The sequence below is a fragment of the Aplidium turbinatum genome, chromosome 8, assembly GCF_918807975.1.
Source record: "Aplidium turbinatum chromosome 8, kaAplTurb1.1, whole genome shotgun sequence".
Taxonomy (NCBI): Eukaryota; Metazoa; Chordata; class Ascidiacea; order Aplousobranchia; family Polyclinidae; genus Aplidium; species Aplidium turbinatum.
This window is the reverse complement of record NC_137479.1, coordinates 32,460,267-32,488,218: the sequence shown is the minus strand read 5'-3', so window position 1 is coordinate 32,488,218 and position 27,952 is coordinate 32,460,267. Positions and strand designations below refer to the sequence as shown.

Genomic DNA, 27,952 nt, shown 5'->3' with positions numbered 1-27,952 from the left:
TCAGTGCCTGAAAAGGATCATGCAGTTGTTCACAAAAGCAGAATTACTGAGCATCTGCAACCTTGTATAATCGTAAATTAGTGCGCAACTGCGCATGCAGTACATATTAGCCCACATATTGGATAGCTCAACGCCATAAAAATCATTGCTCAAAAAAAAATTGACTGCAAAATCACGACGCAAGTTGCAGTAACTAACCCATATCTCTTCAGATATTTGAAAAAGTAGGCTAGTTTTTCTGATTTAGTAAATAGTGCTAGCATATAGGCCTACCTTTCTGAGTTTGACCCAAAAAGTTCACAACTTGGAATTTCTTTCCTTCCTGCAAGAACTCTGCAATTTGTCGTAAATTATCCAGGTTGTATTGGAATTCATCCATTCCTTGTTCAGATATCATTAACGCAATCTTCTGGGAAATATCTTGAACACGGCGATACTTTTGCTGTTCTGATAAAACACATCTTCTTTGAGGCTTGTTAAGAATCTCAACAGCTGGTAATGTGGATGTAGGACCGTTGTCCAGTGAGTTTCTTGTCAGGCGATGGGATTTAAGAAAATATTGCATTGTCCACCGTTCTGAACAAAGATTGGGATTGTACTCTGACATATGGAGCTGCCTTCTAACTGCCAAGACATGCCTACAAGGTAGCAGCATTGATGATGTGAATCCACAAGGACATGCTGTTGTTGTGACTGCCAATTCCCCATGGACACGAGATTTTACTATGGCAGAATCATTCAAAATCTCTGACATGACAACCTTTTCCGCTAACTTGAATTGTTGTTGCACATGAATATATGCAAATGGTGTCAGTAGCTGTTGGTATTGTCTCTCCGCCACACTTGAAATCGCATCAATTGGAACCTTAAGGAAAGCATTTGACGCTTTGTGGTCACGTTCGGTGGAAAGAGATTGGATACATGCCATCAGATCTTTAAAAAACATGGTCATTCCTGAGTATCTTGTTATGACACTTTTCAACTTTCCATTGATGGATTCCAGTCGATTATTAGTTCTGTTCAAAAAATTAGCTTTCAAGTTGCTCAGTCCATCCACCCATTGATGTCGAATAGCATGCCAGTTATCGTTATAATATGTTGTGACAGCAATTGGGACTGTGTCAACGAATTGGTTATACAGTAAATTATAAGCTGACTCATTTTTGGCATTTGCCAGTTTTCCTAAAATTTCCAGTGATACCTGCCTTTGGGCTGAAGAAATGCCTAATTTTTCCATGGAAACTTCTCTACGAAAAGTGCGAAGGGTATGAAAATAGCAAATTAAAATTTCTGCAGTAGGCAGCATTTTCATCATGGCATCCCGCTCTGTCATGTCTTTGTCAGCCATTACAACCTCCACTTTATCCCAAGCTGGATTGTGGAGTTTAAACTGAGTTAACAGCTTGCTGATGGTCAGTTTGTCTTCAGTGGCTACAAGCCACAGACACACAATTTCACTCTGACCTAAGCCATCAACATTCAGCATCACATATAATGGCATTCTCAAGTCATTAAGTTTGTAGGTTGCATCAATCAGCAGCATTTCGGGATATGCCGCAAAGGTTTCCCCGCATGTCTTTCGTTTGAAAGTATATCGCCTGCAATTGTTTGTCATCATCTGCAAACACATCTACTGCAGCACCTAAAATGAAAATAAACTGAGGATTAGTATACCCTACAAAGCAAGAATCTTGACAATCCTGGGCCAGACTAAAATAGCGCAAAACAATTAGGCCTATTAGGCACTCCATCAGATTTAAAAGCAAAAACATCAACTTTTAGTGAAATTTGTTTTCTATTCTATGTTATTTTAATTATTGGCCAGAGGAAGGATGTTTAGGCCTTTGGTAATATTTACATCATATAATCAATGTTCCAACTGAGCGGTTGTATACCACTCTCACCCCATTCTCTAAAAGATGCCACATTGCAATGCTTAGGGTCCGTTAAAAGGATCCATTAGGAGTAAACTTTTACGTAGATTTCAAATTTAGCAATGTTTTCTATTTCTATCCACTCAAAGTAGAATTGTTTCAAGATATTGAAGACCTTTGATTGAATTCCTTGATCCCGCTTTCAATCTTACAATCCCCATAGCGCCTTATGTTGCAACAAAAATCTTTGGAGCATGAGTTTGGGAAAGTAGAATGAATTCTTGTGAAGAAAATGAAGCAAAAAATACTCTCAATTGACCCTTTATAGCTCAATGTTGCAAATTTTCCACACGTTGTAGGGTACTGCTAATGTTCTGTGTTGGTTATACTAGACAAACGTTTTCTGAATAGAAAAACGTCTGAAAATTAGATATTTTTCTTGTGTAGCCTACTATGATGTGCGTACTGGTAATCCGCAGTTTGCTGCAGTAGACGGAGTCTATTGACCGGTAAACCAGGCGGTCAACACTTTAAATTGAACTGGCAATGGTGAGATTGAACCCACGTCATCGAAATAATTCATCTGCAGTCTAAACCATTACGGCAAGAGGTCAATCGCGAATTGCTTAATTGACATTATATCTGAAATGGTTCAAGAAGAATGCTCACAATATCATGTGACACTCAATCTGCAGCAGCGACCTGTAGATTGCAAATACGCCTACGGTGTTGACCAATGTTACAGGCAACCTGGTAGCCTATTCTTGCATTGCTGCAGTACTACAATGATGCAAAAAATTAGATTTTTCCAAGGTCATGACCCTGACCACAGCTTGCACACACACATCCGGCTCTAGGCCGGAGTCACATCACCTCCAGTACGGAGCCAGAATTTGACCGGAACCGGAGCTCATTCTATCACTACTTATCATACTGCACATAGAAATTAGAAAGTCATCTCTACTATTTAGCATGAACATATCTTGTACTGTATAACAGACAAAAAAGTTTTGTCTGTCGACTAACCTTTTTCTTTGTTCATTTCATTAATAAGTTCATCATAGGTGTTTTCATACAAAGGTCTCTGTTTTGCGGCAATATTATGCAGATCTTTAAGAATAACTGTTTTTCCTGTAGAAGCTGCAATGTGCTTTTGTACCAACTTTTTATTTGCTTTGGTGGCAAACATTTCTCCGATCACACTGCTTTCTGTTTCATTTAATCTTCGTTGTTTAGGCATCAAATTAAATGCATTCTGAAAAATAATTTATATGCACATAATCAAGAAAACGACATATCTTTTGACAGGTGTCCAACCCACAGAGATGGGCAAGATCACCAGGTTTGGTGAATCGGCGGCTTGAATATGACCAGTTTCGCACAAACTGGTCATATTCAGCATGTGCGTAGTCATGCGCGCAAAGTGAAATGACCACTTTACCGTGTCTTACGATGAAGTCAAGATCAGAAAAACTGTCTTGCAACATTCTTAACGTGTTTTAGTACAGTAGCAAACAATATTTGAACTTCAAGTGTCATAATCAAAATGCAATTATACACGAAAAGTAATTTTTTGGATAGAGGGGGTTTTGGACGGAAATTTCAATTTTTTTTACTAGTGGTCTTAGAATGTACTGTTGTATCCTAAAACCTGGGTTAAAATTGAATTTGAAAAAAAAGCCGATTAACCCCCCCCCCCCCCTAATGTTATTGCTCTTTTTTATCCTTCACATAATTTCTGATGAAAGCCTCCTTATCATATACAGGGCTAGTGTGACCATAGCTCAAAGGCTATGACTACTACAAAGGGTTATTTCCACTTACTTCATTGAAATCATGATTATGATCATTGACATTACTAATCTCAGTGATGCATAGCGCTTTTCCATCTGACGTTGCATTTACTTTGATTCCAAATGGACAACCTTTGATAAAAGTACTGAAAAACAACAAAGATGAGGTGACATAGGCCGTGTTGAATCACCCATAAGTACACCTGAATTAGCCATAACTCACGTTAAAGTAGCCATACAGCAAGTTATGTCAAATTGCCCATAAGTTGCATCCAATTACCGATAAGCCCACCTGAATTACCCATAAAGTCACGTTGAATTACCACAAGTTCAGCCGAGCATTCTCATAAATCTAGTCGATTTACCCATAAGTGACGTCAAATTGCCAAAAAGCTGCGTTGAAGTACCCATAAGGCATGTCTTTATGGATAATTTCATGAGACTTACGGGTAATTCGACGAATTGTGCTGATGAGCAATTCGACGTAACATATGGGTAAATTGACAAAACTAATGGGTAATTCAATGCAACTTAGGAATAATTCTGGGCATGACAATTCAATGGAAATTACAATAGACAGCATGCGGGAATGGTTCAGCAGAATATATGCATTTTGCTAAGTTCTAAGCATTCATAAGGAATGTAGGCAATTTGCACTTATGCAAAACTCAATCTATTAGCAAAACTTATTACAATAGACAGCATGCGGGAATGGTTCAGCAGAATATATGCATTTTGCTAAGTTCTTAGCATTCATAAGGAATGTAGGCAATTTGCACTTATGCAAAACTCAATCTATTAGCAAAACTTATGCATATAGGCTACATGAGTAGCTCAACCTATGGGCACCAAGGACAAAACCATCATTACTTACCTTTGATTTGGTCTTTTTCCTTGACTACATGATTTGGGTGTTCTTCCTCCATGCACACAAGCATACTGTATTGTATTGACAAAGTTTTCTTTTTCCCATTGTTTAATAGCCGAAGAAAGTGTCTCAAAACTGTAATATAATGCTCCCTTCGTAATCATGATGACGATGGATTCATTGACGTGTAGTTTCGATCAGCAAAATCAGCAACTACCGCGGTTCACTCTACGATCAAGTGTGCAGCACAAGCCAATACGCATGCGCGCGAAATTACGTATGAGCGTCGTCGGATGAAACGCCTGAGCGCATTAAGGTCTTGCTCGAGTAAACAACGTCTTGCTTGAGTGGTGCTTGTAAGAATAGCTTCAGAGGCTAGTTTTACAATATGTTGTAAGAATAGCCACTTCGTTTAATAAAACAATGTTGCTTCGACATACCGGTGCTACTGAAAACAATCGAGATTAAAACGGCTTTAACTGAGATTATATATATGTATAACAACTTTAAAGTGTATTAGCACCTTTTTTAACTTAAATAACGTCAAAAATAGGCAGTGGCTATTTGACCGGCTGCGGTCTTTGAATCTGAAACACTATTTGACCGGTCATGACATCACTACATAAGCACTTTTTTTCTTTTTCTCTTTCAAAGCAAAAGACGAGAAGCGCCGATATATATAAGTTCTAAATTCAACGCGTTTTCTTCAACTCAGTCTGTGGCGCGTAGGTTACGTCTCCGACTGCCATTCTAGAGGGGATGAGTTCGATACTATCCGGAAGCATTCTTTTTTTTTCATTTTTTTTATCTAAATTTTGACCCGAAGCGCATTTTTGTGGTCAATTTTTAATTTGAGTAGCCTACAGCCCATTTTTTTTATGGCAGTGGCTATTTGACCGGCTCCGGTCTTTGAATCTGAAACACTATTTGACCGGTCATGACGTCATTACATAAGTACTTTTTTCTTTTTCTCTTTCAAAGCAAAAGACGTGAAGCGCCGATATAAACTTTTAAATTCAACACGTTCTCTTCAACTCAGTCCGTGGCACATACGTTGCGTCTCGGGTTGCCATTCTAGAGGGGATGAGTTCGATACTATCTGGAAGCATTGACTTTTTTTTCATTTTTTTTTGTTTTTATTTAAACTTTGAACAGAAGCGCATTTTTGTGATCAATTTTTAATTTGAGTAGCCTACAGCCCATTTTTTTATGTCATTTCAAATGTGAGAAATAAAGTTAGAGTTTTTTTAATTTGCTGGAATTTGAGAATTTCTCTTGGTAATTTTCCGATTGTGATAAGTGGTCCAATTTTCTAATCGTCCATTTTTTTTAAAAGAAAATTACATTTTTGCTCTCAAGTTAGTTATAGCCTATACAATACTTCTTTAAAAAATATAACTAACTTGAGAGCAAAAATGTAAGGTCGTTCAGCAAACACGGTCACTTATGACGATTGGAAAATTACCCAGAGAAATTCTCAAATTCCAGCAAATTAAAAAAACTCTAACTTTATTACTCACATTTGAAAAGACATAAAAAAATGGGCTGTAGGCTACTCAAATTAAAAATTGACCACAAAAATGCGCTTCGGTTCAAAGTTTAGATAAAAAAAAATGAAAAAAAAGTCAATGCTTCCGGATAGTATCGAACTCATCCCCTCTAGAATGGCAACCCGAGACGCAACGTATGCGCCACGGACTGAGTCGAAGAAAACGCGTTGAATTTAGAACTTTATATCGGCGCTTCACGTTTTTTGCTTTGAAAGAGAAAAAGAAAAAAGTACTTATGTAATGACGTCATGACTTGTCAAATAGTGTTTCAGATTCAAAGACCGGAGCCGGTCAAATAGCCACTGCCTTTTTTTATATCTTTTCAAATCGTGTTTGCCGAACGACCATAAGTGACCTTTTAAAAAAAATGGTAAAGGTAAAACCATTTTTTAAAGAAGTATTGAGCAAAAATGTAATTGGTTGTTCGGCAAACACGGTCACTTATGACGATCGGAAAATTACCAAGAGAAATTCTCAAATTCCAGCAAATTAAAAAAACTCTAACTTTATTACTCACATTTGAAAAGACATAAAAAAATGGGCTGTAGGCTACTCAAATTAAAAATTGACCACAAAAATGCGCTTCGGGTCAAAATTTAGATAAAAAAAAATGAAAAAAAAAGAATGCTTCCGGATAGTATCGAACTCATCCCCTCTAGAATGGCAGTCGGAGACGTAACCTACGCGCCACAGACTGAGTTGAAGAAAACGTGTTGAATTTAGAACTTATTTCGGCGCTTCACGTATTTTGCTTTGAAAGAGAAAAAGAAAAAAGTGCTTATGTAGTGACGTCATGACCGGTCAAATAGTGTTTCAGATTCAAAGACCGGAGCCGGTCAAATAGCCACTGCCTCAAAAATAACCTCGTCTATCAAGGAAATTTTGAAGGATTTCCGCCTGAGAAAAAAGGGATTTTTCAGGACAAAAAAGGAAACTGAAGAGGATTTATGAATTGTCAAAAGTGGAAGTACTGATTACTAGGACTCGCCACTAAGAGGTTGACAACTTGAGCCCCAAAAGTTTTCATTTGATGATGTTTATTGATTTGTTGAGAGCAATTTTACACGGGTTCTCCTTGCTGTTTTTTTAGAAATCTGTAAGTTGTGTTTATCAATTGTTGTTTTCCAGCCATGCAAGAAGTTAGGTTTAGTCAATTATTCTAATGCATTAATGATGGAATGCCCAACTGGATTACTTATCGACATCAATGAGGGGGCCCAACAAGTGGCTGAGGAATCCCTCAAAATCTCACCGAACACAACCCAGGTAAAGCAATTTGTGTCATAACTGTTGCCTACAAATAGTCTATAGATCTGTGGTTCCCAACCTTTTTGTTGGATGATCACGGACCCCTTTAGACAAATTATTAATTTTGCGGACCCCTACCTAAATTTTTCCTAAAACTCAATTAACATACTATTGACATTGTGAAGAAAGGGGCGTTCTTCCCGGCTATCAGCACAAGGCTGAGCACTCACTAGTACAGCGAGCAGTTGTGATTCGGTAACCATAACAGTGTAGCTTCTACGCTAGCCATTCAGACCATCCAATCAACAATATGTTTCTCGGCAGCCGATTTGTAGCAAGAATTGACAGCGATAGACACCATGGGCGAAACACGGTGTCTATCGCTGTCAATTCTTGCTACAAATCGGCTGCCGAGAAACATACTAGGCCTATTGACTATTGTAATAATTATGCTACTCAACTACTGTATGGTACTGTGTCATATTGCATTGCCGCCATGACTCCTGCGGAAAATATCAGGTTAAACAGTTGCTCAAATAAGAAAATGAATGAATTGTCCAAGAAGTGTCAGCAGTATTTGAATATTAAGGTGACCCAAAGTGCCATGCCAAAACTGTGGTTGAGTTTTTGACAATGCAACACGCATGTTATCTTCAACGTCCAGGCGATTTCGATGTTTAGTTTTTGTAACAAGAGCTCTATCAAGATCCAACGAAGCACTCACCTATATGCTTACCGGTAGCCTACATATCTACTGACCTACCAGTAGGCTACAGCTAGTCTCCAACTGCAAGCTGTGGTATCATTCCCGCCACTATGAGGTAATCGACATGCGTTGTGGTAGATGTAGTTTAAGGTCAATGTAGGCTACAAACTGTAGGCAGCTGCATAGAATTATTTTAATGCATACCGGTACAGTTTATTCTCACGGGCTTGAGCTTGATACATTTGCATTCAAAGAGATAAATGAAAGTAAAAACATCGCTTTTCGTTTTTTTTTTTTCAAAAGTCATCAAGGTAATCACGGACCCCCGAATGCTTTCTCACGGACCCCCAAGGAGTCCGCGGATCCCAGGTTGGGAACCACTGTTATAGTAAGCTGGCCCCTTGTTGGGTGATTTTGGAAATTGATTAGGCCTGGGTGTTAAATTTTTGTTTTGACCCAAAAAAATGAGATTCCCAAAATTTTTTTGGATTTGAACCATGTCTAGACCCTGCCCCGGTCCGTCTCGCCAGTTGACGAAATTTAAAACAGCCGTAACTTTTACAATATTCATGTTAATAATGTCATGTAAGTACTCATTTTCATTGGTTTTTCATGGAGAAATCTGAAGGTTTTTGATACATATGGCATGATTTAGAAATCTTGTTTTTTGTAATTATTTGAAAAATTATTGTTATTACGCTTATTAGCCTCATTTTGCATAGCAATGTCTGAAGCAACTGCCTTTGTGTTTACTGTATTTATTCTCTTGATTTCAGCATAGTATTGTACGGTTTGTCAAATTTTTAATATGGATGAGAGAAAAAGAAGAAAAATTGCAAAAGATCCGCTTGATATTGGTACGTACCAACCCATGAGTCAGTCAATGCTTCCGCTTAAGCTAGCTGTCTTGAGGCATTATCTGTATCTGCAAAATATTAAGTACACAAATGATGTAGGACAAACTGTGCTCTACAATGAAGTTTATGACTGCATTTGTAAAATCTACACAGCTGCATCCATTCCAGTAACAAAAAGTAAGACCAGAATAATAGCCGAAATGCAAGAACTAGAAAAAATGAGGAAGGAACACCAGTCAGCTTCTAGCTCTTCATACTTCACACAATCACTGCAAAAGACAGCTGTTGTTGCAGCGCAGATCAATGTTGGTGAAGAGCAGGTAGCCAAAATTTTAACTGCTTATAACCAAGACATTGGTTACCAAGCAGTGGTAACGAGAAAGAAAGTTTGTGGTCAGAAGGAAAAAGCACGGAGACAAAAGAAATTGGTCCGGTATCACATGCACGATGGTTAACTTTAGCATCTCGCTTGCTCAGGATGTATGTTTCCATTACACCTGAATCTCCATCCTATCCTCACTGTGAAAAAGCTGGCAACATATATTGTTGGTGTATACTGAAAACTGCACATCAACATAAAACATAGAAGATCAATTCAATAAGGTTCCTTACTTTTATACCAAGAAATAGCAACTCAGAGAGATTTACTTTTAGATGGTGGTGATCTCAATGTTGTGCAAACTTGTGTTCAGAATAACTGCTACTTTGCTCACCCTGAAAACCTTCTACTTGGAATGCTGGGGGATGACAATAAAGCTATTCGTTCAGAAGCTGTGAAGATCATTCTAAAAATCCGACGAACCAAATCACAAGGTAAACTTCGAGAATTCTACCTTCCGAAATTAAATTTTGATGCCACATGTTATATCAAAATGATAACAATGGCATGTGATGGAAGAGCTGCACCAACATACCTGACAAAAAACAAACCGAAGGATACCAGCAAATACCGGAATGGCCCGTTTCGGTGAGTCCGATTCGGTGAGTCCGATCCCTTAACAGGGGATTTTTCAATTTTTTTTTTAAATTATCGTGTACCGTAGCCTAATCATCATTGCCGTTTTAGGGTTAGGGGTTTGGGGTTAGGATTAGGGGTTGGAGGTTAGAAACTCACTGAATCAGACTCACCATATCGGACTCACCGAATTGTAGCAGACCCGCAAATGCATGAGCCGCCACTCCTGCAAAACTGTGACATCAAGCAGTGTATTAACTTCCCAGTTCAGTTCAATTACCCTAATCATACATAGTCAGTTGAGCGAGCAGTTAAGCTAACTACAGAGTCAACAAGCCGCATCACTGGCAAAGGCCGACAAGTTGGAGAAGCACTATGCAAGCTTTCTGGCAGAAGCAAGAAGTGAAATGGTCCACACTACCGTGTAACCAGAAAGGCTGCATTGCGAGAATAACAAGGGTTCATTGATACCAGATTATGGTTGTCATGATGTGTGCTTTTACATGCAACCCAACTGTATGGCTACTATAATGTAATGTGTATTTTCAAGTGCCATTCAGTGTATAGTTGTTATTGTGTACCGTTTGTTGGTCTTCCATTGCAGTGAAAATTGCATGGTTGCAATAATCTGTGGTATTCATGCACCACCCAAGTTACAAACCTTGTTGTTGTACTTCTTGCTACATCTTAGTGCTTGAGAATACACAGTAAAATTTCATTAAAAAAAGTGATTGTGAAATACAAGCATGTGATAAACCTGTACTATTCAAGGACAAACTGGAAGTAGCACAACATGTAGACTGTACTATGCAATACCTGCACCGATATGCCAACGTATTACTTGTACACTAAAAAACAAAACTTCCAAAATTAAGCCAAACCTATCAAAAACCTGTACATACTTGTTCTCCATAAAAAACCAATGAAAATGAGTACTTGCATGACCTGGTTAACATGAATATTGTAAAAGTTACGGCTGTTTTAAATTTCGTTAACTGGCGAGACGGACCGGGGCCCGGGGCAGGGTCTAAACATGGTTCAACTTCAAAAAAATGTTGGGAATCTCATTTTTTGGGTCAAAACAAAAATTAAACACCCAGGCCTAATCAATTTCCAAAATCACCCAAAAAGGGGCCAGCCTACTGCTATAGATGGCCTACACACCATGCACAAGCCTTCAGAACTGAAGGTTGTAATCGATTGCAGGTAACAGTGTATTTGGGTTCTACGCCAGCATAAAATATTTCTTCAAGTGTTTTAGTGTTCAATTGTTTCATTGTTGTGTGCTATTTTTCATCTTGCAATTTGACTGTTACTGATAAAGTAGCTGCCAATTGAAACTATTGAAATTATAATACATATACAGCAGAGATTTCCATTTAATAGCCTATTTGAACTAGTAGATGGTGTTTACATTTTGCTTGATAAAATGTATATAAGTGTTTCTCACATCAAACCTTTTGATAAAGAAGAAAAAAACACTTAAAACAATTGAATAAAAATATTTGAAAAAACATTTCAGGCAAATATAGGACCCAAGTGCATGTTACTCTGCAATTGAATTCAGCTTTCAGTTCTGAAGGCTTATTGCATGGTCACATCCCATGTTGTTTCATTCACATTCATCCTCCCACAATGCATTGTGATAATACTGAACTTTTTTAGAAATATAAATAGTCATTACAAAGTTTTAAATAGTTGTTGATAAATTGCATAGATAGGTAGGTAGGAGTGTGTTTATTGTAGGAATTACAAAGGTAGTAGCTTGTTGCATAGGCTCCGACTTTTCAAAAAACCTTGGGGGGCGAGAAAGGTGATGACGTCATAACCATAACGCTATTTTACTCAATTAAAATGGTCTTTGATTAAGCTTAGTGACTTGTTTATATTGACACCTAGGTCGCAAACCGAATTTATTAGAACCGCTGCTTAAAACGATTAGTTTTACGCATGCAGCACCCCTAGTTGTAAAATTTTTGATATTGTTAGCTCATAATTGGAACAGTTGGAAAACAAGCCGATTCATTTCCTTTTCTTTCGAATAAATAACAATGATCAAGACAGCGAAGTTATCGAAATAAAACGCTAAAAATCAAGATTTTAAGCAGAGTGGAAACCCGTTATCAGTTTTATTAACCTCGTTTTGCTCGTTTTGCTAATTACTTACCTTCAAAGCGCTAACAACGATGAAGTGTTTTCTTTTCTGTTTTTTATCAAAAGTCTTTAACCCTTTATAGTCTTTTATGATGATGATCGAATACCGTATACTTGAACTCGAGTATAGGTCGAGATGTTCGCAAGTGATTTTCACCTCAAAAAGACAGGTTCAACTTCTACACGGGACAAGCTGTTGTCTCCAGCTCGGCAGTTTTCAAAATAAACGCATTTTTACTGCCGCAAAATCATTGGCGACGTAGATTACGGAGTTTGAAATGGATCCGGCCGAAATAAAAGTTTTCAATACGTTTATTTGCGGTGATTCGAACTTAATTTTCAAATTTAATGATTTTTTGTCAATTCTAAACTTTATGCACTTGTTGAGCAATATGCAAAGCTCACGAGACAAAACAGCGGAAAGAGCTGTTTTAAGACCATCGATTTTTTTATTTTTGCGTATAGAATATAATCCTTATTACGTAACATTGCATGATCGTTGAAGTCGATGTCAAACCTTAGCGGCCGCATAAAACAATAATGTCAGGTTAGCTAGGTGATAATAGTGGTAAGAGACGTCGTTAATGCAAGCAATATCTGCGACCAAGACCATTAACACCTTTTCTTTTAACAGTTTTTGAATTAATTCTCACACATTGCGAACAAAACAATGCGTTCTGTTGAATCATAATTGATCTCTCAGCGAGTAAACCTCGTTGAAAATTGCACGTCTAATTTAGCTGGTTTACTTAATATTGCTGTGAATAGTTACGTAACTATTCCAGCAACGTAAGTTACTCTCGTCTACTTTGAAATTTCCATACCGTATGAGAAAGCCATGTGATCAGCTGCTGTTTTGCGGGCAAGAGCAACGAAGGCTATTTTTCGCTTTCAGCATTCTTTAAGTCCGTTTAAATTTGATCTAAATCTTTTTCGCGAAGTGTTTTATCTTTGAAACACCACTTGTAAATTGTAATAACCATTTTTGTTGCCACTCAACCATAAGTTTACGGGTGGCGGCACCCCCGGAAGTCGGCGCGTATGGCTTGTTGTGTAAGACGTCCTATCTTTATTTCTGTTACAAAATAGATCGATTTTTGTGAACATTTTTTACCTTACAGTAGATAAATTATTATTTAAGTTTTCACATTTTTTATTGCAATCTTTGTTTTGTGGATGTATTTAGAATACCAGTTTGCTAACTGTGGCTTACCTTTTGTACAGATTTCAGAGACAACAAAATCTGCAAGCTTAAATATTCCCCTTGTTAAAGTCACTGTTGATGAAGCTGCAAAACCTAAAGTAAAGTTGTGTGGATACCTGGCGAAGTTATCTAATACTGGGTTCATACGCAGTGAGTGCAAGTTTTGTAATAACATACACTATAGTAGCCGGGTCTGCTACTATTCGGCGAGTCCGATTCGGCGAGTCCGATTCGACTAGTCCGATTCGGCGAGTTCCCTATTCGGCGAGAGCCTTTTTCGGCGAGTGCCCTATTCGGCGAGTTTTTGAAATTTTTGAAAGGAAATTATCGGGTACCGTAGCCTAATTATAATTGCCGTTTTTACATAGTTTTAACGTCGCTAAACGTTGAAATTGTGCAGAAAGGAATAAAAATAAAATGTTTGAACTATTAAATTAAAATTCGTCATGTCAGTTCAGTTGTTTTTATTTCTGACCATCATATGAAAAACAATACACGTCAACATAGCAAAGGTGTAAAAAAGATAGAAGCGACAAAACGCGAACGTTAAAACGTGCTTGTGACCGAAGTAAGTTATTGAGTTGAAAGAAACATACGCGCCGACTTCAGGGGGGGGCGGCGCCCCCCGTAAATTTATGGTTGAGGGGCAACAAAAATGGTGATGACAAGTGGTGTTTCAAATATAAAACACTTCGCGAAGGAGATTTAGATAATTTAAACGGACTTAAATGCCGAAAGCAAGAAAAGCCTACGTTGCTCTTGCCCGCAAAACAGCAGCTGATCGCATGGCTATCTCATACGGTATGGAAATTTCAAAGTAGATGGTAGAGTACTGCTGGAATAGTCACGTAACTATTCACTGCAATATTAAGTAAACCAGCTAAATTAGACGCGCTATTTTCAACGAGGTCTTCCCGCTGTGAGATCAATTGTGATTCAACAGAACGCATTGTTTTTGCAATGTATGAGAATTAAATTGAAAACCGAAAAAAGAAAAGGTGTTTAATGGTCTTGGTCGCAGATATTGCCTGCATTAACGACGTCTCTCACCGCTATTATCACCTAGCTAACCTGACATCATTGTTTTATGCGACCGCTAAGGTTTGACATCGACTTTAACGATCATGGAATGTTACGTAATAATAAGAACGATTATATCCTACACGCAAAAATAAAAAAATGATCTCCTCTTTCTGTTTTGTCTCGTGAGCTTTGCATATTGCTCAACAAGTGCATAAAGTTTAGAATTGACAAGAAATCATTGAATTTGAAAATTAAGTTTGAATCACTGCAAATAAACGTATTCAAAACTTTCACTTAAGCCGACGCGATTTCACAATCCGTAATCTACGTCGACAATGATTTTTAGTGCGTTCATTTTGAAAATTGCTGAGCTGGAGACAACAGCTTGTCCCGTGTTAGTTGAACTTGTCTTTTTGAGGTGAAAATCACTTGCGAACATCTCGACCTTTACTCGAGTATAGCCTACTGTATTCAATAAAAGACTATAAAGACTTTCGATAAAAAACAGAAGAGAAAACACTTCGCCGTTGTCAACGCTTTGAAAGTAAGTAATTAGCGAAACGAGGTTAATAAAACTGATACCGGGTTTTCACTCTGCTTGAGATCATGATTTTTTGCGTTTTATTTCGATAACTTCACTGTCTTGATCGTTGTTGTTCACTCGCACGAAAAGGAAATGAATCGGCTTGTTTTCCAACAGTTCCAATTATGAGCTAACAATATCAAAATTTTTACGACTAGGCGTACTGCGTGCGTAAAACTAATCCTTTCAAGCAGCGCTTCTAATAAATTCGGTTTGCGACCTATTTGTTAATATAAACACGACACTAAGCTTAATCAAAGACTATTTTAATTGAGTAAATAGCGCTATGGTTATGACGTTATCACCTTTCTCGCCCCCCAAGGTTTTTTGAAAAGTCGGCGCCTATGGAAAGAAATTTGGCACGGTCGCAACACCTTCAGAAAAATTTAAGATATGAAGGGAAAATAAAACAAAGAAAATGTTACAAAAAAAAAATAAAATAAATCATGTTTATGTCTGTAAGTTAGCACTTTTGAATAGTTAAAATGATTAGTTTGGATCAACAAATGTGTGGCCTACAGCTTGGATTTAAAAGAAATTATCGGGTACCGTAGCCCAGTTATCCCAACCAGCAAAAAATTCCGTTTTTACATCGTTTTAACGTCGCTAAATGTTGAAATCGTGTAGAAAAGAGAACTTTGCTGACTAGGATACGTTGAAGCTGAGAAACATTCACAGAAGCCCTTCGAATTGTTCCAAGAACCCATTTAGCATAACATTTCATTTGTACATTGATTCAACGTCTGAATACATTATCTTAAAAATGCAACGTATCGTAGGGCTTCTGTGAATGTTTTTCAGTTTCAACGTATCCTAGTCAGCAAAGTTCTCTTTTCTACACGATTTCAACGTTTAGCGACGTTAAAACGATAGGCCACACATTTGGTTAGCCTTTTCATTCTGTTACTACAATGGGTTCTCATTTGTTGATCCAAACTAATCATTTTAACTATTCAAAAGTACTAACTTATACACATAAGCATGATTTTTTTTGTAACATTTTCTTTGTTTTATTTTCCCTTCATATCTTAAATTTTTCTGAAGGTGTTGCGACCGTGCCAAATTTCTTTCAACTCAATAACTTACTTCGGTCACAAGCACGTTTTAACGTTCGCGTTTTGTCGCTTCTACCTTTTTCTACACCTTTGCTATGTCGACGTGCATTGTTTTTGATATGATGGTCAAAAATAAAAACAACTGAACCGACATGACGAATTTTAATTTAATAGTTCAAACATTTTATTTTTATTCCTTTCTGCACGATTTCAACGTTTAGCGATGTTAAAACTATGTAAAAACGGCAATTGTAATTAGGCTACGGTACCCGATAATTTCCTTTTAAAAATTTCAAAAACTCGCCGAATAGGGCACTCGCCGAAAAAGGCTTTCGCCGAATAGGGAACTCGCCGAATCGGACTAGTCGAATCGGACTCGTCGAATCGGACTCGCCGAAACGGGCCATTCCGATAGTAGCCTACATACGTCAACAACAAAGTAACACACATTCTTATATCCAATAGATATTATCCATTTTATGTTAATGTAAGTAGGCTAATGAGTGGATATAATTTGCACATGCACAACTGCACATTCATTTGTAAAATAATCAATCAAGCTTTATGACAATGATATGAATTCAAGTGCAGTACACTGAAACTAAGATCCGACGCTTTTTCTGCCCATCCACCTTCAGAGCAATAACATAACTCAGATGACATGCAAATGCTGCAAGGAAGTAGCAATTCTTTGGCCTTGTCATTCAATAAATGGATATGGGGTGAGGCCAGATCATATGGAGTTCTCTCTCGGATGACCTTCCATGTACCATTGTACCTCCAGAAAACTAACTCAATAAATCTTGAAATGCAACACAGACCTTAAACCTATTGGGCCCTGAAGATATTTATCCCAGTGCAGAGTTCATCTGAATAGGGTTGCTGATGCCAAAGAGCTTCTGCATCTACAATTCTACATGTGCCTGTAGTGAAACCATCTACAATTCCTCTATTAAGAAGTTTATTACGCTAAAATGCAACTAGGTTGTTCTGACGACATAAACTGCAAACTGAATTGAGACTGAAAATAAACACCAGTAAAAACGACAAAGGAACTTAAGGCAACGTAACAAAGCAATCAACAACGAAGCAATCAGCAACAACGTAAATTACAATGCAACTCAAAGCAATAACACGTCATTCACCCCTTCCATAGATTATCAATAGGGATCAACAAAAATTAAAGGCGCTAATACATTAAATACATTTAATTAATTTACAAATCTGTTTGGCGGTCGCCTTGAACAAGATGAGCGCCGGGGCATGGGGCGCTCGCTGGAATCAGTCGGTATATGAGTTTCCGATGACGGGGCAGGTGCATCTTCATTGACAGACTCATTATTAGTTGTTATTTGTTCGGGAAATTCCACAGATGGATTGTTTATCCCTTCGTTTGGACTCCCGGGATCCGGCAAACTAAGAGTCGACTCGTCAAGGCCACCACGAGCAGTTGGAGCGATGTCACGAATTGACACTGTGGTTTCGCGTCCGTTCGCGAAACGAACGTGCGCGTAGTTCGGAGTTGCATGAGTCATTTCCACTTCTTCGACAAGCGGTTCATACTTGCTAGCACGAACGTGTCGTCTCAATAAAACCTTTTGAGGACATTTAACCCAAGTAGGTATGGAAAGACCTAGACTTGAACGACGCTGAAAATTAAAAAATCGCTCGTGTGGCGTCACGTTTGTTGCAGTACATAATAAAGAGCGCATAGAATGTAAAACATCAGGTAGAACACACTCCCATTTAGAAATAGGAAGATCTCGAGTTTTCAAAGCAAGTTTTACAGAAGTCCAAATTACGTCGTTGTATCTTTCGCATTGGCCATTAGCCCGTGGATTGTATATAGAGGTTCTGCTGGTAGGAATACGCAAACTGTACATGTAAGACACAAAATCCTTAGACATAAACGATGCACCTCTATCCGAATGCACATAACCACATTTACCAAACATTGCAAAAAGACTAGACATGCACGAGATTACAGTTTCAGTGTCTACTTTACTACAAGGAAAGGCGAAAGGAAATCGAGAGTACTCATCTACTACAGTCAGAATGTATTTGTTATTCGTAGCAGAAGGTAAAGGTCCTTTGAAATCGATGCTTAAGCGCTCCATAGGTTGCGTAGCTTTTATCAATGGAATTTCAATTGGCTTGTAGAACTTAGGTTTCAACTCAGCACAAATTTCACAAGCGGATGTCATTTTACGGATGTCATCAATAGAATAAGGCAAATTCTTTGTTTTAACATAATGATGCATGCGAGTTACTCCGGGGTGGCATAAGGCCGCATGAATTTCATACAACGAATTGTCCATCATAGTTGCACAATACACTCTAGATAAAGTGTCGGAAGCAGTATTATACTTCCCTGCTCGATAAACAATTTCATAATCGTACTGTGATAGTTCCAGTCGCCATCTCAAAATTTTTGCGTTTTTTACCTTGCCATGGTTGTTGCTATTGTACATGAATGCCACCGATTTTTGATCTGTGACAAGTTTGAATCGGCGTCCCGCTAGAAAATGACTCCATTTTCGAATGGCTTCGATAATTGCCGTCGCTTCTTTCTCTATGCTTGAGTGAACTTTTTCACTTTTGTTGAGTGTCCTGGAAAAAAAAGCAACGGGTCGCCCGTTCTGATTTAAAGTGGCTGAAATGGCAATGTCAGATGCGTCAGTTTCTACTGTAAATGAAATTTCTTCATCTATCACCCCAAGCGTAACTTGAGCCAATTCAGCTTTCAACGTCGCGAAAGAGTTGAGGGCTGCATCATTCAGAGGAAAGGTAGTGTTTCGAATTAGAGGCTGAATCTTGTCAGAATAACGCGAAATCCATTGCGCATAATACGCAAATAAACCGACAATCCTCTGCTGTTGTTTACTACTTTTTGGAGGCGGGATTTTTAGTAAAGATTCCACTCTTTCGGGGTTAGGACTTAAAGTACCTTTAGAGATTCTATATCCAAGCAAGTCGATTGTATCTGCCGAATAAGTACTTTTTGCTTCATTGAAAGTTAGATTGCATTCTCGAGCTACTGCAAGAAATTTTGATAAATTTTGATCGTGCTCTTCTTGGGTTTTCCCGCAAATGGTAATATTGTCAAGATAAGCGTACGTACCTTTGCACTCGTAGTCTTTGATAATGTTGTCCATTATCCGTTGAAAACCAGGTACTGCATTCGTTAGACCAAACGGCGTTCTCTTCCATTGCCACAAGCTTCCATCGGCTTCGAAAGCAGTGTAATTTCGATCTTGCAGAGGAACTTCTACCTGGTGGTACGCACTTTTTAAATCTAGCGTTGTATAGATGCTGTTCCTAGCAACATTGTTCACTACGCCTGACATAAGAGGTAAAGGATACGCGTCCAAACAAGTGAATTTGTTTATGGTTTGGCTAAAATCGATGACCATACGCTTTTTGTGATTTTCTTGAGTGACCACAAGAGGTTGTGCTCGCCATGGCGAACGACTCGGCTCAATTAAACCTTCCTTATAAAGTCGCTGCACCTCTGAAGAGATAAAACTTCTATCGGCTTGAGAATACTTTCTAGGCTTTGTAGCAATCGGATGGCACTCCTTCCTTAAGTGTTTGAAAAGCTGTATTGAAGTAGACGTTTTAATAGCTTCTAATGCTCCGATCTGTAACGTTGGCATAGGCCCTCCAAATTGAATGTTCACGCTTTTGTGCTGTTTCATAAAAGTTTGTCCGATAATTAGGTCGGTGAGCAAATTTTTCAAAACAGTGACTCCTACATTATCATACTCTTGTCCAAAAAGCGCGACTTTTACGTTACAGATTCCTAAACTTTGCGATGAACATCCTTTCACGGCTAAACCAATGCGGCATTCACTTTCTTCAAGATTTAGTTTTAGACGCTTTCTTAAACGGTCGCTCATGTGACAAAGGGTAGAGCCAGTGTCGATGAGAGCATTGGCTTGAACTCCGTTAACTGTAACAGGGACGTTGACCTTTGCGTGGGTGTCGAAAGATTCGGTTGTCATATTCATAATGACATCTCGTGGAGTAGAAGCAGATGAATAAATAGGTTTTCGATTTACCCTGGAAAGACGACAAACTTTTGAGAAATGACCTTTTTTAGAACATTTGAAACAAATAACTTCACGAGCAGGGCAATATCTTCTACTATGTCGCCTATTTCCGCAATAGTTACACTTTTCAACCAACGCGGCGCTAACATCTGAGCTTTCTTCCTTATCTGAAGAATCTTCAATTTTAAAGGTAGGACGTGTTTCAAAAGCTGTTGCGCCACAATCAAGTGAAGACGGAGTCTGGCTCGCAGTCATTTCGACACGATTGCAAAACGTTTGGGCATCATCTAAGGATCGAGCTTTATCAAAAGTTTGTTGTAGCGAAGCATTTTTGTCCTCTAGCAAGCGTTGTTTAATGTGATTTGACGAAATCCCAGCGATAAACGAGTCACGTATAGCTTCCTCTTTATGCGCAACTGCCGATACGGCCCGAAAGTCACAGGAGAGGCTCAATCGCTTTAAGGTCTGCATGTACTCGTCTAGTGATTCATCTGGCTTCTGCTTCCTAGTTTTTAAAACAAATCGAGAAAACATGGGGTTAGAAACCTTTTCAAAAAGGCGCTTCAGTTGTTCGATAGCTTCATCATAATTTGTTGTCTCACACACCAGTTCATATATTGAAGCGTCTATATGATTTATAAGCAAATTCAACTTGTCTTCAGCTGAAACTTCTCCGAGCTTTTCTAGATAAATTGTAAAAGACTTGTACCAATGCACCCATTGTCGTTTAGCGTCTTTACTTTGCGGGTCCGCAGCTAAGAGTCTAGGGCGCAAGTCTTTTAGATCCATACTTTATTAGCGTAATAAAATGTAGTGAAACCATCTACAATTCCTCTATTAAGAAGTTTATTACGCTAAAATGCAACTAGGTTGTTCTGACGACATAAACTGCAAACTGAATTGAGACTGAAAATAAACACCAGTAAAAACGACAAAGGAACTTAAGGCAACGTAACAAAGCAATCAACAACGAAGCAATCAGCAACAACGTAAATTACAATGCAACTCAAAGCAATAACACGTCAGTGCCGTCAAGCAATGAATGAACTGGAATATCATACTCCTTGATACTAAGAAAAGAAGTATTGACTTGAAACCCTGAACAGTGGACAAAATGTCACATTTTAAAAGTGTTTTAATTTTCAATGTTTAAATAATAATCTTGAAGTTTCTTAAATTTTTGACTTTTAGCTTCAAAAACTCGGTGGTTTTCGTACGACCCCAATCGCTGTGTGTTGTCCTACTATCGCCACCCAGACTCTGATGTTGGGAACAATAATCCACTCGGCGATATCGAGCTTCGGAGAGCTTCCTTCAATTTTACAGCGGAGAATCTGAGGGAAAACATATTTTCTATCACTGATAACAATGTTACTCACATTCTGCAGGTAGTTTGGTTTCTTTGAATGTTGGTAAAACTACTTGTATAATATATTATAATTAATACATACAATAAATTAAGTTTCGCTTTTAGCAGTATGACCATTGCTTACTTCACAATATAGATACTTATGACATGTTTTAGCCTGATGCTGCGAGTTTGCTGTGGTAATAGCAGTTTGCACTAGCTTTCGAAGCACAGTCTCCTAGTCATGTGCTATACTACTTACTACGGGTCTGCTACTATTTGGCTAGTCCGATTCGGCTAGTTCCCTTTTCGGCTGCAGTCTTTTTCGGCTAGTTCCCTATTAGGTTTGGGGTACTCCATTTCAATACGGAATTGCCCGTTTCGGAAAATCTAATTCGGAGAAATCCCGATGTGAAGACAGCCTTTTTTGGAGAAAGCCCTTTTCGTAGATTTTTTGAAAATCCAACCTGTTGAATTTTATCTAACATCTTTATGACGTTTAGTCACTCAGGTGCAAGCTTGGTAGGCTGCCTTTCAATTGGCGCAAGCGTTACAGGTGTTATTTCTAGAAAAGTTTATTTTATCGAGTGCATGGTGCAGTGCAGCTACTTTGATGTTACAAAGAATCTGTTAAAGCTTGTTGTCCATAGGCTTGCGACAGAAAGACCCTGCTCTGGTGGCTTCAGGAGCTCCAATCAGAGCGTCGTATTTTCAATCTCCAGCAGAATGAAGACGACACCCCCTCGGCCGAGTGGCATGGGACCCTACTTGGTCAGAGTCTGTTCTGGGTTCCCAACACCACAAACATCAACCCTGGCCTGGTGGATGTGTGTAGGGAGCGGAAACCACCTTCACCAAGTAAGATCCTACATATAGTTGCACTGCGGGGTACAATGACGTTTACTTAAACTTTGAAGTACATTGGTACAGTGTTTGATTCTTGACAACAGAACGAAAGATAGACACCTCAACAAGAACAAGTTGATGGATGTTCCAGTTCCCTACCCTCATCCTCAATTCTCCGCATCGCCTAACCAGTAGTGCCTGTCATGGTGGTTGCGTGTGGTGCGACGCATCAACTCTGTGTGACTGGTTTGACATTGGTGAATGTCTCTGCTGGTTCCACATGCGACACTTGTGTATAAATGCGACTGTGTCTGTCCACTAATATTTTTTTATATGATTTCACTTCATTCTTGAGAGAACATCGAGAGACAATTTTGTAGCTTGACCTTGTTTTCAAACCTTTATGATCCAGCACAACCACAATCTGCTTCAAATTTTTAGGAAGTGATGGGGGGCTGGATTTGAACATTCTCCCCCGTATCGATGACCCCCCTGACTCAGTTGGGGACAAGGCGGCCCAGAAGCAGCGTTCATCGACCATGGTATCCACATCCGGGTTATCAACCCTCAGCAGCAGAATTCAAAGTCTTGGCAATTTCACTGCAGTTTCAAACGCAGGTATGTACATTGCACAAGCACGCGCACCGTACGCCCAGCATTGTGCTGAGCCCTTCACACAATTGGCTGATCTGCATGCTGCTTGTTGGTGATAAAGATAATGGCTCTGCGATTATGACTAACAATTGAGCGGCGGTGGTTTATTTTAATAGTTTCTTCTTTGTATATTTAGATAAAAGGTATATTAATAGCATGGCAGGAAACAAATCAAGCGAATGAATGCACTGCTGGATAGGCTGCTATTTATGTTGACTACTTGTTCTAACCTGTCTTTGGTTTGACACAATAAGCATCAGGCGAGTTATCGATTGAGTGGCAAACATTTGGCAAACAGGTTTTTACATATGTTGTTACATTTGAATGGGTTATAGATTATATTTCCTAACCCCCCATTGTCCCCCCAGGTGAGGCCGCAATCAAGGGGATCAAGCAGCAAGCCCAGCGGCTACGAACTTCAAACTCTGCCCGTCGGACGTCAGAGGAAAACGCGGACGCGAAGCTTCAACAAAAGTCCATTTCAGGTTTGTACCTTCAGCCCTGTTTTTTTTTTTTCGGTCATTTATCGGTCATTGACCAATTTTTTAGCAAAATGTCCGAAAAAAATATAGTCAATTCGGTCAAAATGTCCGAAAAAACATATAGCCAATTGACTATATATGACCAAAAATGACTAAAAATGGCCGAAATAAAAAAAACCAGCTTCAGCATAGAGAGTCAGCAGCAGAGAGTTGGTGTTGCTACCACTCATGCCAGCACCCCTCGCATTGTTCCGCGTCCTTTAGCGCTGCTGGTGGGTGTTGGATGAATGAGTGAAGGTTGTGCCAGCGTCAGCACTCCCAACATTCAAGGAGTCGTTCAAACCTGCCCCACCAAGATTTCAAAGCTTGTCACAACACGAGTATAAATTGCAGCTCTCTGCTATATTGGTGCATGGTGTTGAAAGGTGCATTTGTTAGGTAATCCAACTCAAACGGACCATGGTATGTTCGCATTATTTTAACTCTATTTTGTCATCTCAAACTGATATTTTTATGATGTTTCTCAACATTGAATCCTGCATCTCACTTTGTGGGGACAAAGTGCCTGACTTGTGAAGAGTTAACAATCGATGACTGTATGATGACTATGATTAACACGTAATAGACAGTCATCATCAGCAGGCAATGTTGTATTTAGAGTCATCATCAGTCGAAAACATTCCATCGAGTGGGAAAGAGGTGAACCACTCTGCGTTCATAGCAGGTCTAAAGGAGCAGGTCCACCAACAACGAGAGGAAATTGAACTCATGAAAACAAAGCTGCAAACAAAAGAGGTTTGCCGCAAGTCTGTAAATGATCACGTTGTAAAATTATTATTCAAGTAACCATAAACTATGCCAGGCATCACTTCAAACTCTCCCGTTTGACGACGTGCGTACGTTGGAATGGTTGATTAAAATACGTTGATGATAAACCATCAGCCAACCAAGCAGCAGCATGGCGATTGGCATTTATCATCATGCAAAGTAACACGCAAACGTTTTCGACTGTACATTAATGCTAACATCCTAACATCACTTAAATTTAAAAAAATGAAAAAATACAAAAATTAAAAAAAATCCGGTAACTCTCATAAATTTGGTAACCCTGAATTTCGTTAGAAATCGAAGTCGTATTTTTTTCCCGACTCCACAACTCTGGCAAGTCATGGCCATTAGGTGTCAACATCTCAGTATGCCTGCAGACATAGGACCAGAGACGAGATGCATGTTCTGTGCCGTTAAGCTCGTTACTTTGTGATTCTAACAACTTTTGATTTATTTGTGGCCACTAGGAGGCGATAGAAGTGTTGAAGTTGGAACTGGGAAAGTACGAGGGGTTGAAAGGTAAGGATTGGTTGAAGGTTGGATGGTTGTAAATTCATCAAATTACTTTGCTAGGATTGCATTGTGACAACTTGTGCCTCTCAGATGTGGAGATTGTGCCGCAGTCATCTTGTGGCACGAATGCGAACCCATCACTTCCAGATTTAAACCCTGGTTCAAGGTTGCCACCTGGTGGATGCGACATCTTTGCGATGCTACATGGAAATCTTGTCGCGTTGCATCCCAACATCCTCCTGGTTCTCGTACACTCGGTGATTCCTATGCAATGGTGTGGTGTTCAAGGGTGGTGTGGTGTCAACCTCTCCATTGCACACCCCCCGCTGCCTCAACACTGGTTTAGCTGAGACCCAACAAACCATCCGACTCCATGTCATTTAAGGATGTGGGTCCATCAGGAACATTCAAGAGACTTTTATTTGAATCCAGGTGTTCAAGAGCAACATTCCTACGCTCAAAGCGACTATAAGCTGAGATCGGAAGTCATCAGCCTGAAGTTGGACAAGGAAAGAGCGGATGAGGAGAGAGAGGATGCGAGGAAGAGAGAAGAGGAGCTGGAAGAGAAGTCAGTTCTCTGTAATATTTTGCTACTTGTGAACTCGTCAGCAACATATGCAGTTGATGACGAGACGTTTGCTTTCTTTGATCGCTACCTCCATGAAGAGTGATGAGTTTGTTCCTTTGATGTTTTCGATTTGTTTTATTGTAACATGAAGAGCGATAATGCTCTTCCTCATCTCACTGATCCATCGTGTGTGCAGGATGGAAATGATGATGGAGACTCTTCGGGTTAAAGATCAGCTCCTTGTGCGTCTCAGCAACCAGGTTGGTTGGATAAACGTTATTTAACGTGCTTTCAATGAAATGTCAATGGCAGTGAACGGTCGCAGGTTTGTTGCAAAGTTTCCCATTCCGCTGGAGGGCGTCCTACCAGTGGCATACGGCGACCATTGTTTTGGGTGTTCACATTTTTTCAGCAGGTTTTAAACACAAACGTAAACTAAGTCACACACTAAGTTTGCAGGTCACTCAATATTTGTTAAGATCCTATCAGAATAAACTGATGTGATATGAAGAGCCACTGTACAAATCAAACATGTGTTTGAAACTATTTAAAAATGCGGACACACCAAAAACAGTCACCGTGTGCCACTGCGTCCCACGCCTTGCATCACTCAACTGCCACCCTACCCGAGGTTTGAACTGTGGTCGCTTAATTTTCTGAAACTTGGTCTGACAATCATCTTCGTGGGGTGACTCTCATGTTACGACGTCGTATGACGATGGAGGACGAACAATGGCCAGCTTGTTGCATCACACTTTCTATTTTCAGATGAGCGAGTTGGAGACTTCGTACAAGGATCTGGAGGGAAGCCATGACGCACTGAGAGCCGAGAAGAATGAGGAGTTCGTCATCCTAACTCCATCAAGTAATGAGGAAGATGTTGACAAGTTGAAGGTAAGTGGGCCGATCCTTGTGGGTGGTGTCATCTTGTCAGAGGCGACCATTGTTGAGAATCTACAGCGACATGGAGGAAATTTTCTACTTTATTATTTTCTATTATTAGTAATTTAGTCATTTAGTCTAGTAATTTAGTCATGATTAGGAAATGTTGGTGAAAACCTGGGAACGATTGTGACCCCGAGAAAGTTTGTCTCAATTCAACGTCGCTTTGTCGTGGTTCTGTGTTTCCCCCTGTTGCATGAACCACAGTGGATGTCCTCTTGTAACTTAAAAGTGCATCTTTGTTTTTCTCAGGACAAAGCCGAGGGATTCATGCTCCAGAACAAGTTTCTTAACAATGAGATCTTGGAGCTTGCCAGCTTGCGACAAGTCGATGCCAAGAAGATGCAAGCCTTGCAAGATAAGGTGAGTCCTTGATGTGAAGGTAATCGCCCCGACCACCCCTGACCCCCTGCCAGGTGGACCAACCTGGAAAGCCACCCAGCAACTACTGTGACATCACGGTTGTTCAAGGTCACGTGAGCGATCTTCAATCGTCCGCTGTGTTCACCGTTGTGACCACTGAGCTGCACTTCGCTCTGTCGCTGTCAAAGCCTCTCCAAAAGATTCCGACGTCCAATGAATCTTACAATTTCGTTAATCAAATATTGAGCAGTTCCGGGATTATTAATTTGCCAGTTTTGTGATGATGTCAAATGCGGATTTGATCTTATCTCAGGGAGGATTTTAGTGATACTTCTTCTTCCATGAAGATTTTGTTCCAGATTCGTCATCAGGAGGCGGAACATTGTCAGCTCCATAGCAAGTACCTGGTCCTCCTCTCGGAGATGAACAAGCCCAGGACGGAGAGCGTGGGACTGGCGGTCGCCGGTACCAAGGTAGACACATCGGATGAGGATCGCAAGGAGATGGTTAAGATTCTCATCAAAGATGCGCTCGCCGAAACGGACCACATTGAAGGACCGTCTCAAAGCAACCGGTATGCTGCCTCAAGTGGTGACACTGTATTCCGAATGACTGGACAGTGGTCATGCTTCACCGCGCAACATCGCGTTTGCAGCTACGTTGTTGTATTGATAGCTTCACTGTGATGGCTGTTGGAAAATGTCGTCCGACAAGCCTCCTCTGCCTCTACATTGAAGGGGTTGCTCCTTTTGATTATGATGTCACACAGCCCAATATATTAACTCTTTGAAAGAATATGTGTTCCGCAAAGCAAGGCGCACAATTGCACATGTCCGTAACCAGGCTGTCTACCGGTTGGACACACAGGAATTGCTTTGGTGGTTATCTGTTGGGTGCTTCCCCTGTTTTCAAGTTTTAAGGAGACGATGTTTTAATGTTTATATTAAGCGGCAAACCATCTCTAAAACTCTCTAACCCCTGATGATCTTACCACCAGTCGGCAGCGATACGACCAGTTCGGGTTCAGCAGCATCCCTGATGATGACGCAGAGTTGACGCTTCTGAGCGCTGCCAGCCGGTTGGAGAAGCGCTCCACTGACATCCTCCAGTCGCTCGATCAGTTCAACTCCTCTGTCGCCATCAAGTGGCAGAACTACCTGACCGTTAACAAGTAAGAGACAGTCTCAGCTAAACTTCACTCGGTTGCAACCGACCAGTGTTGCCGAATGTTTAAGATATCTCGTAGAAACTGATGATATTTATTCATAATCTCAAGGGGGGTTACCATGCTGGTGTCTGAGCCAATTTGTCACTAACAATTAAACACCAAACCCTGTGGATGATGTTAGTCGCAACCTTTTGAATGTCTTCCTATGACCCGGTGTGGTGTCGAACCCACATTCACCACACTCCCAGAAATGATGGGGCAATAATGTGTGACGACCATCCCCCTATAAACTGGACCTGTCATATGTTTGACCACCTT

The 27,952-nt window shown here is 39.7% G+C and overlaps 1 protein-coding gene across 2 annotated transcripts in view; it reads left to right on the top strand.

Moving 5' to 3' along the window:
• The first annotated feature begins 7,243 nt into the window (after positions 1 to 7,243).
• Positions 7,244 to 27,952, top strand: part of LOC145775219 (TBC1 domain family member 2B-like) — a 23,292-nt gene continuing 2,583 nt past the window's right edge. Inside the window, exons 1-15 of one of the 2 annotated variants that reach the window (XM_082586471.1) lie at positions 7,322 to 7,351; positions 8,816 to 8,896; positions 13,230 to 13,359; positions 21,114 to 21,310; positions 21,921 to 22,128; positions 22,558 to 22,734; positions 23,139 to 23,255; positions 23,911 to 24,047; positions 24,548 to 24,599; positions 25,026 to 25,161; positions 25,358 to 25,421; positions 25,930 to 26,055; positions 26,356 to 26,466; positions 26,826 to 27,040; positions 27,464 to 27,637. In XM_082586471.1, coding sequence (XP_082442597.1) covers positions 8,852 to 8,896; positions 13,230 to 13,359; positions 21,114 to 21,310; positions 21,921 to 22,128; positions 22,558 to 22,734; positions 23,139 to 23,255; positions 23,911 to 24,047; positions 24,548 to 24,599; positions 25,026 to 25,161; positions 25,358 to 25,421; positions 25,930 to 26,055; positions 26,356 to 26,466; positions 26,826 to 27,040; positions 27,464 to 27,637 — 1,889 coding nt within the window. In that variant the 5' untranslated portion in view covers positions 7,322 to 7,351; positions 8,816 to 8,851. Of the gene's footprint in view, positions 7,352 to 8,815; positions 8,897 to 13,229; positions 13,360 to 21,113; positions 21,311 to 21,920; positions 22,129 to 22,557; positions 22,735 to 23,138; positions 23,256 to 23,910; positions 24,048 to 24,547; positions 24,600 to 25,025; positions 25,162 to 25,357; positions 25,422 to 25,929; positions 26,056 to 26,355; positions 26,467 to 26,825; positions 27,041 to 27,463; positions 27,638 to 27,952 lie in introns of both variants that reach the window. The other variant, XM_082586470.1, reaches the window with a different exon arrangement.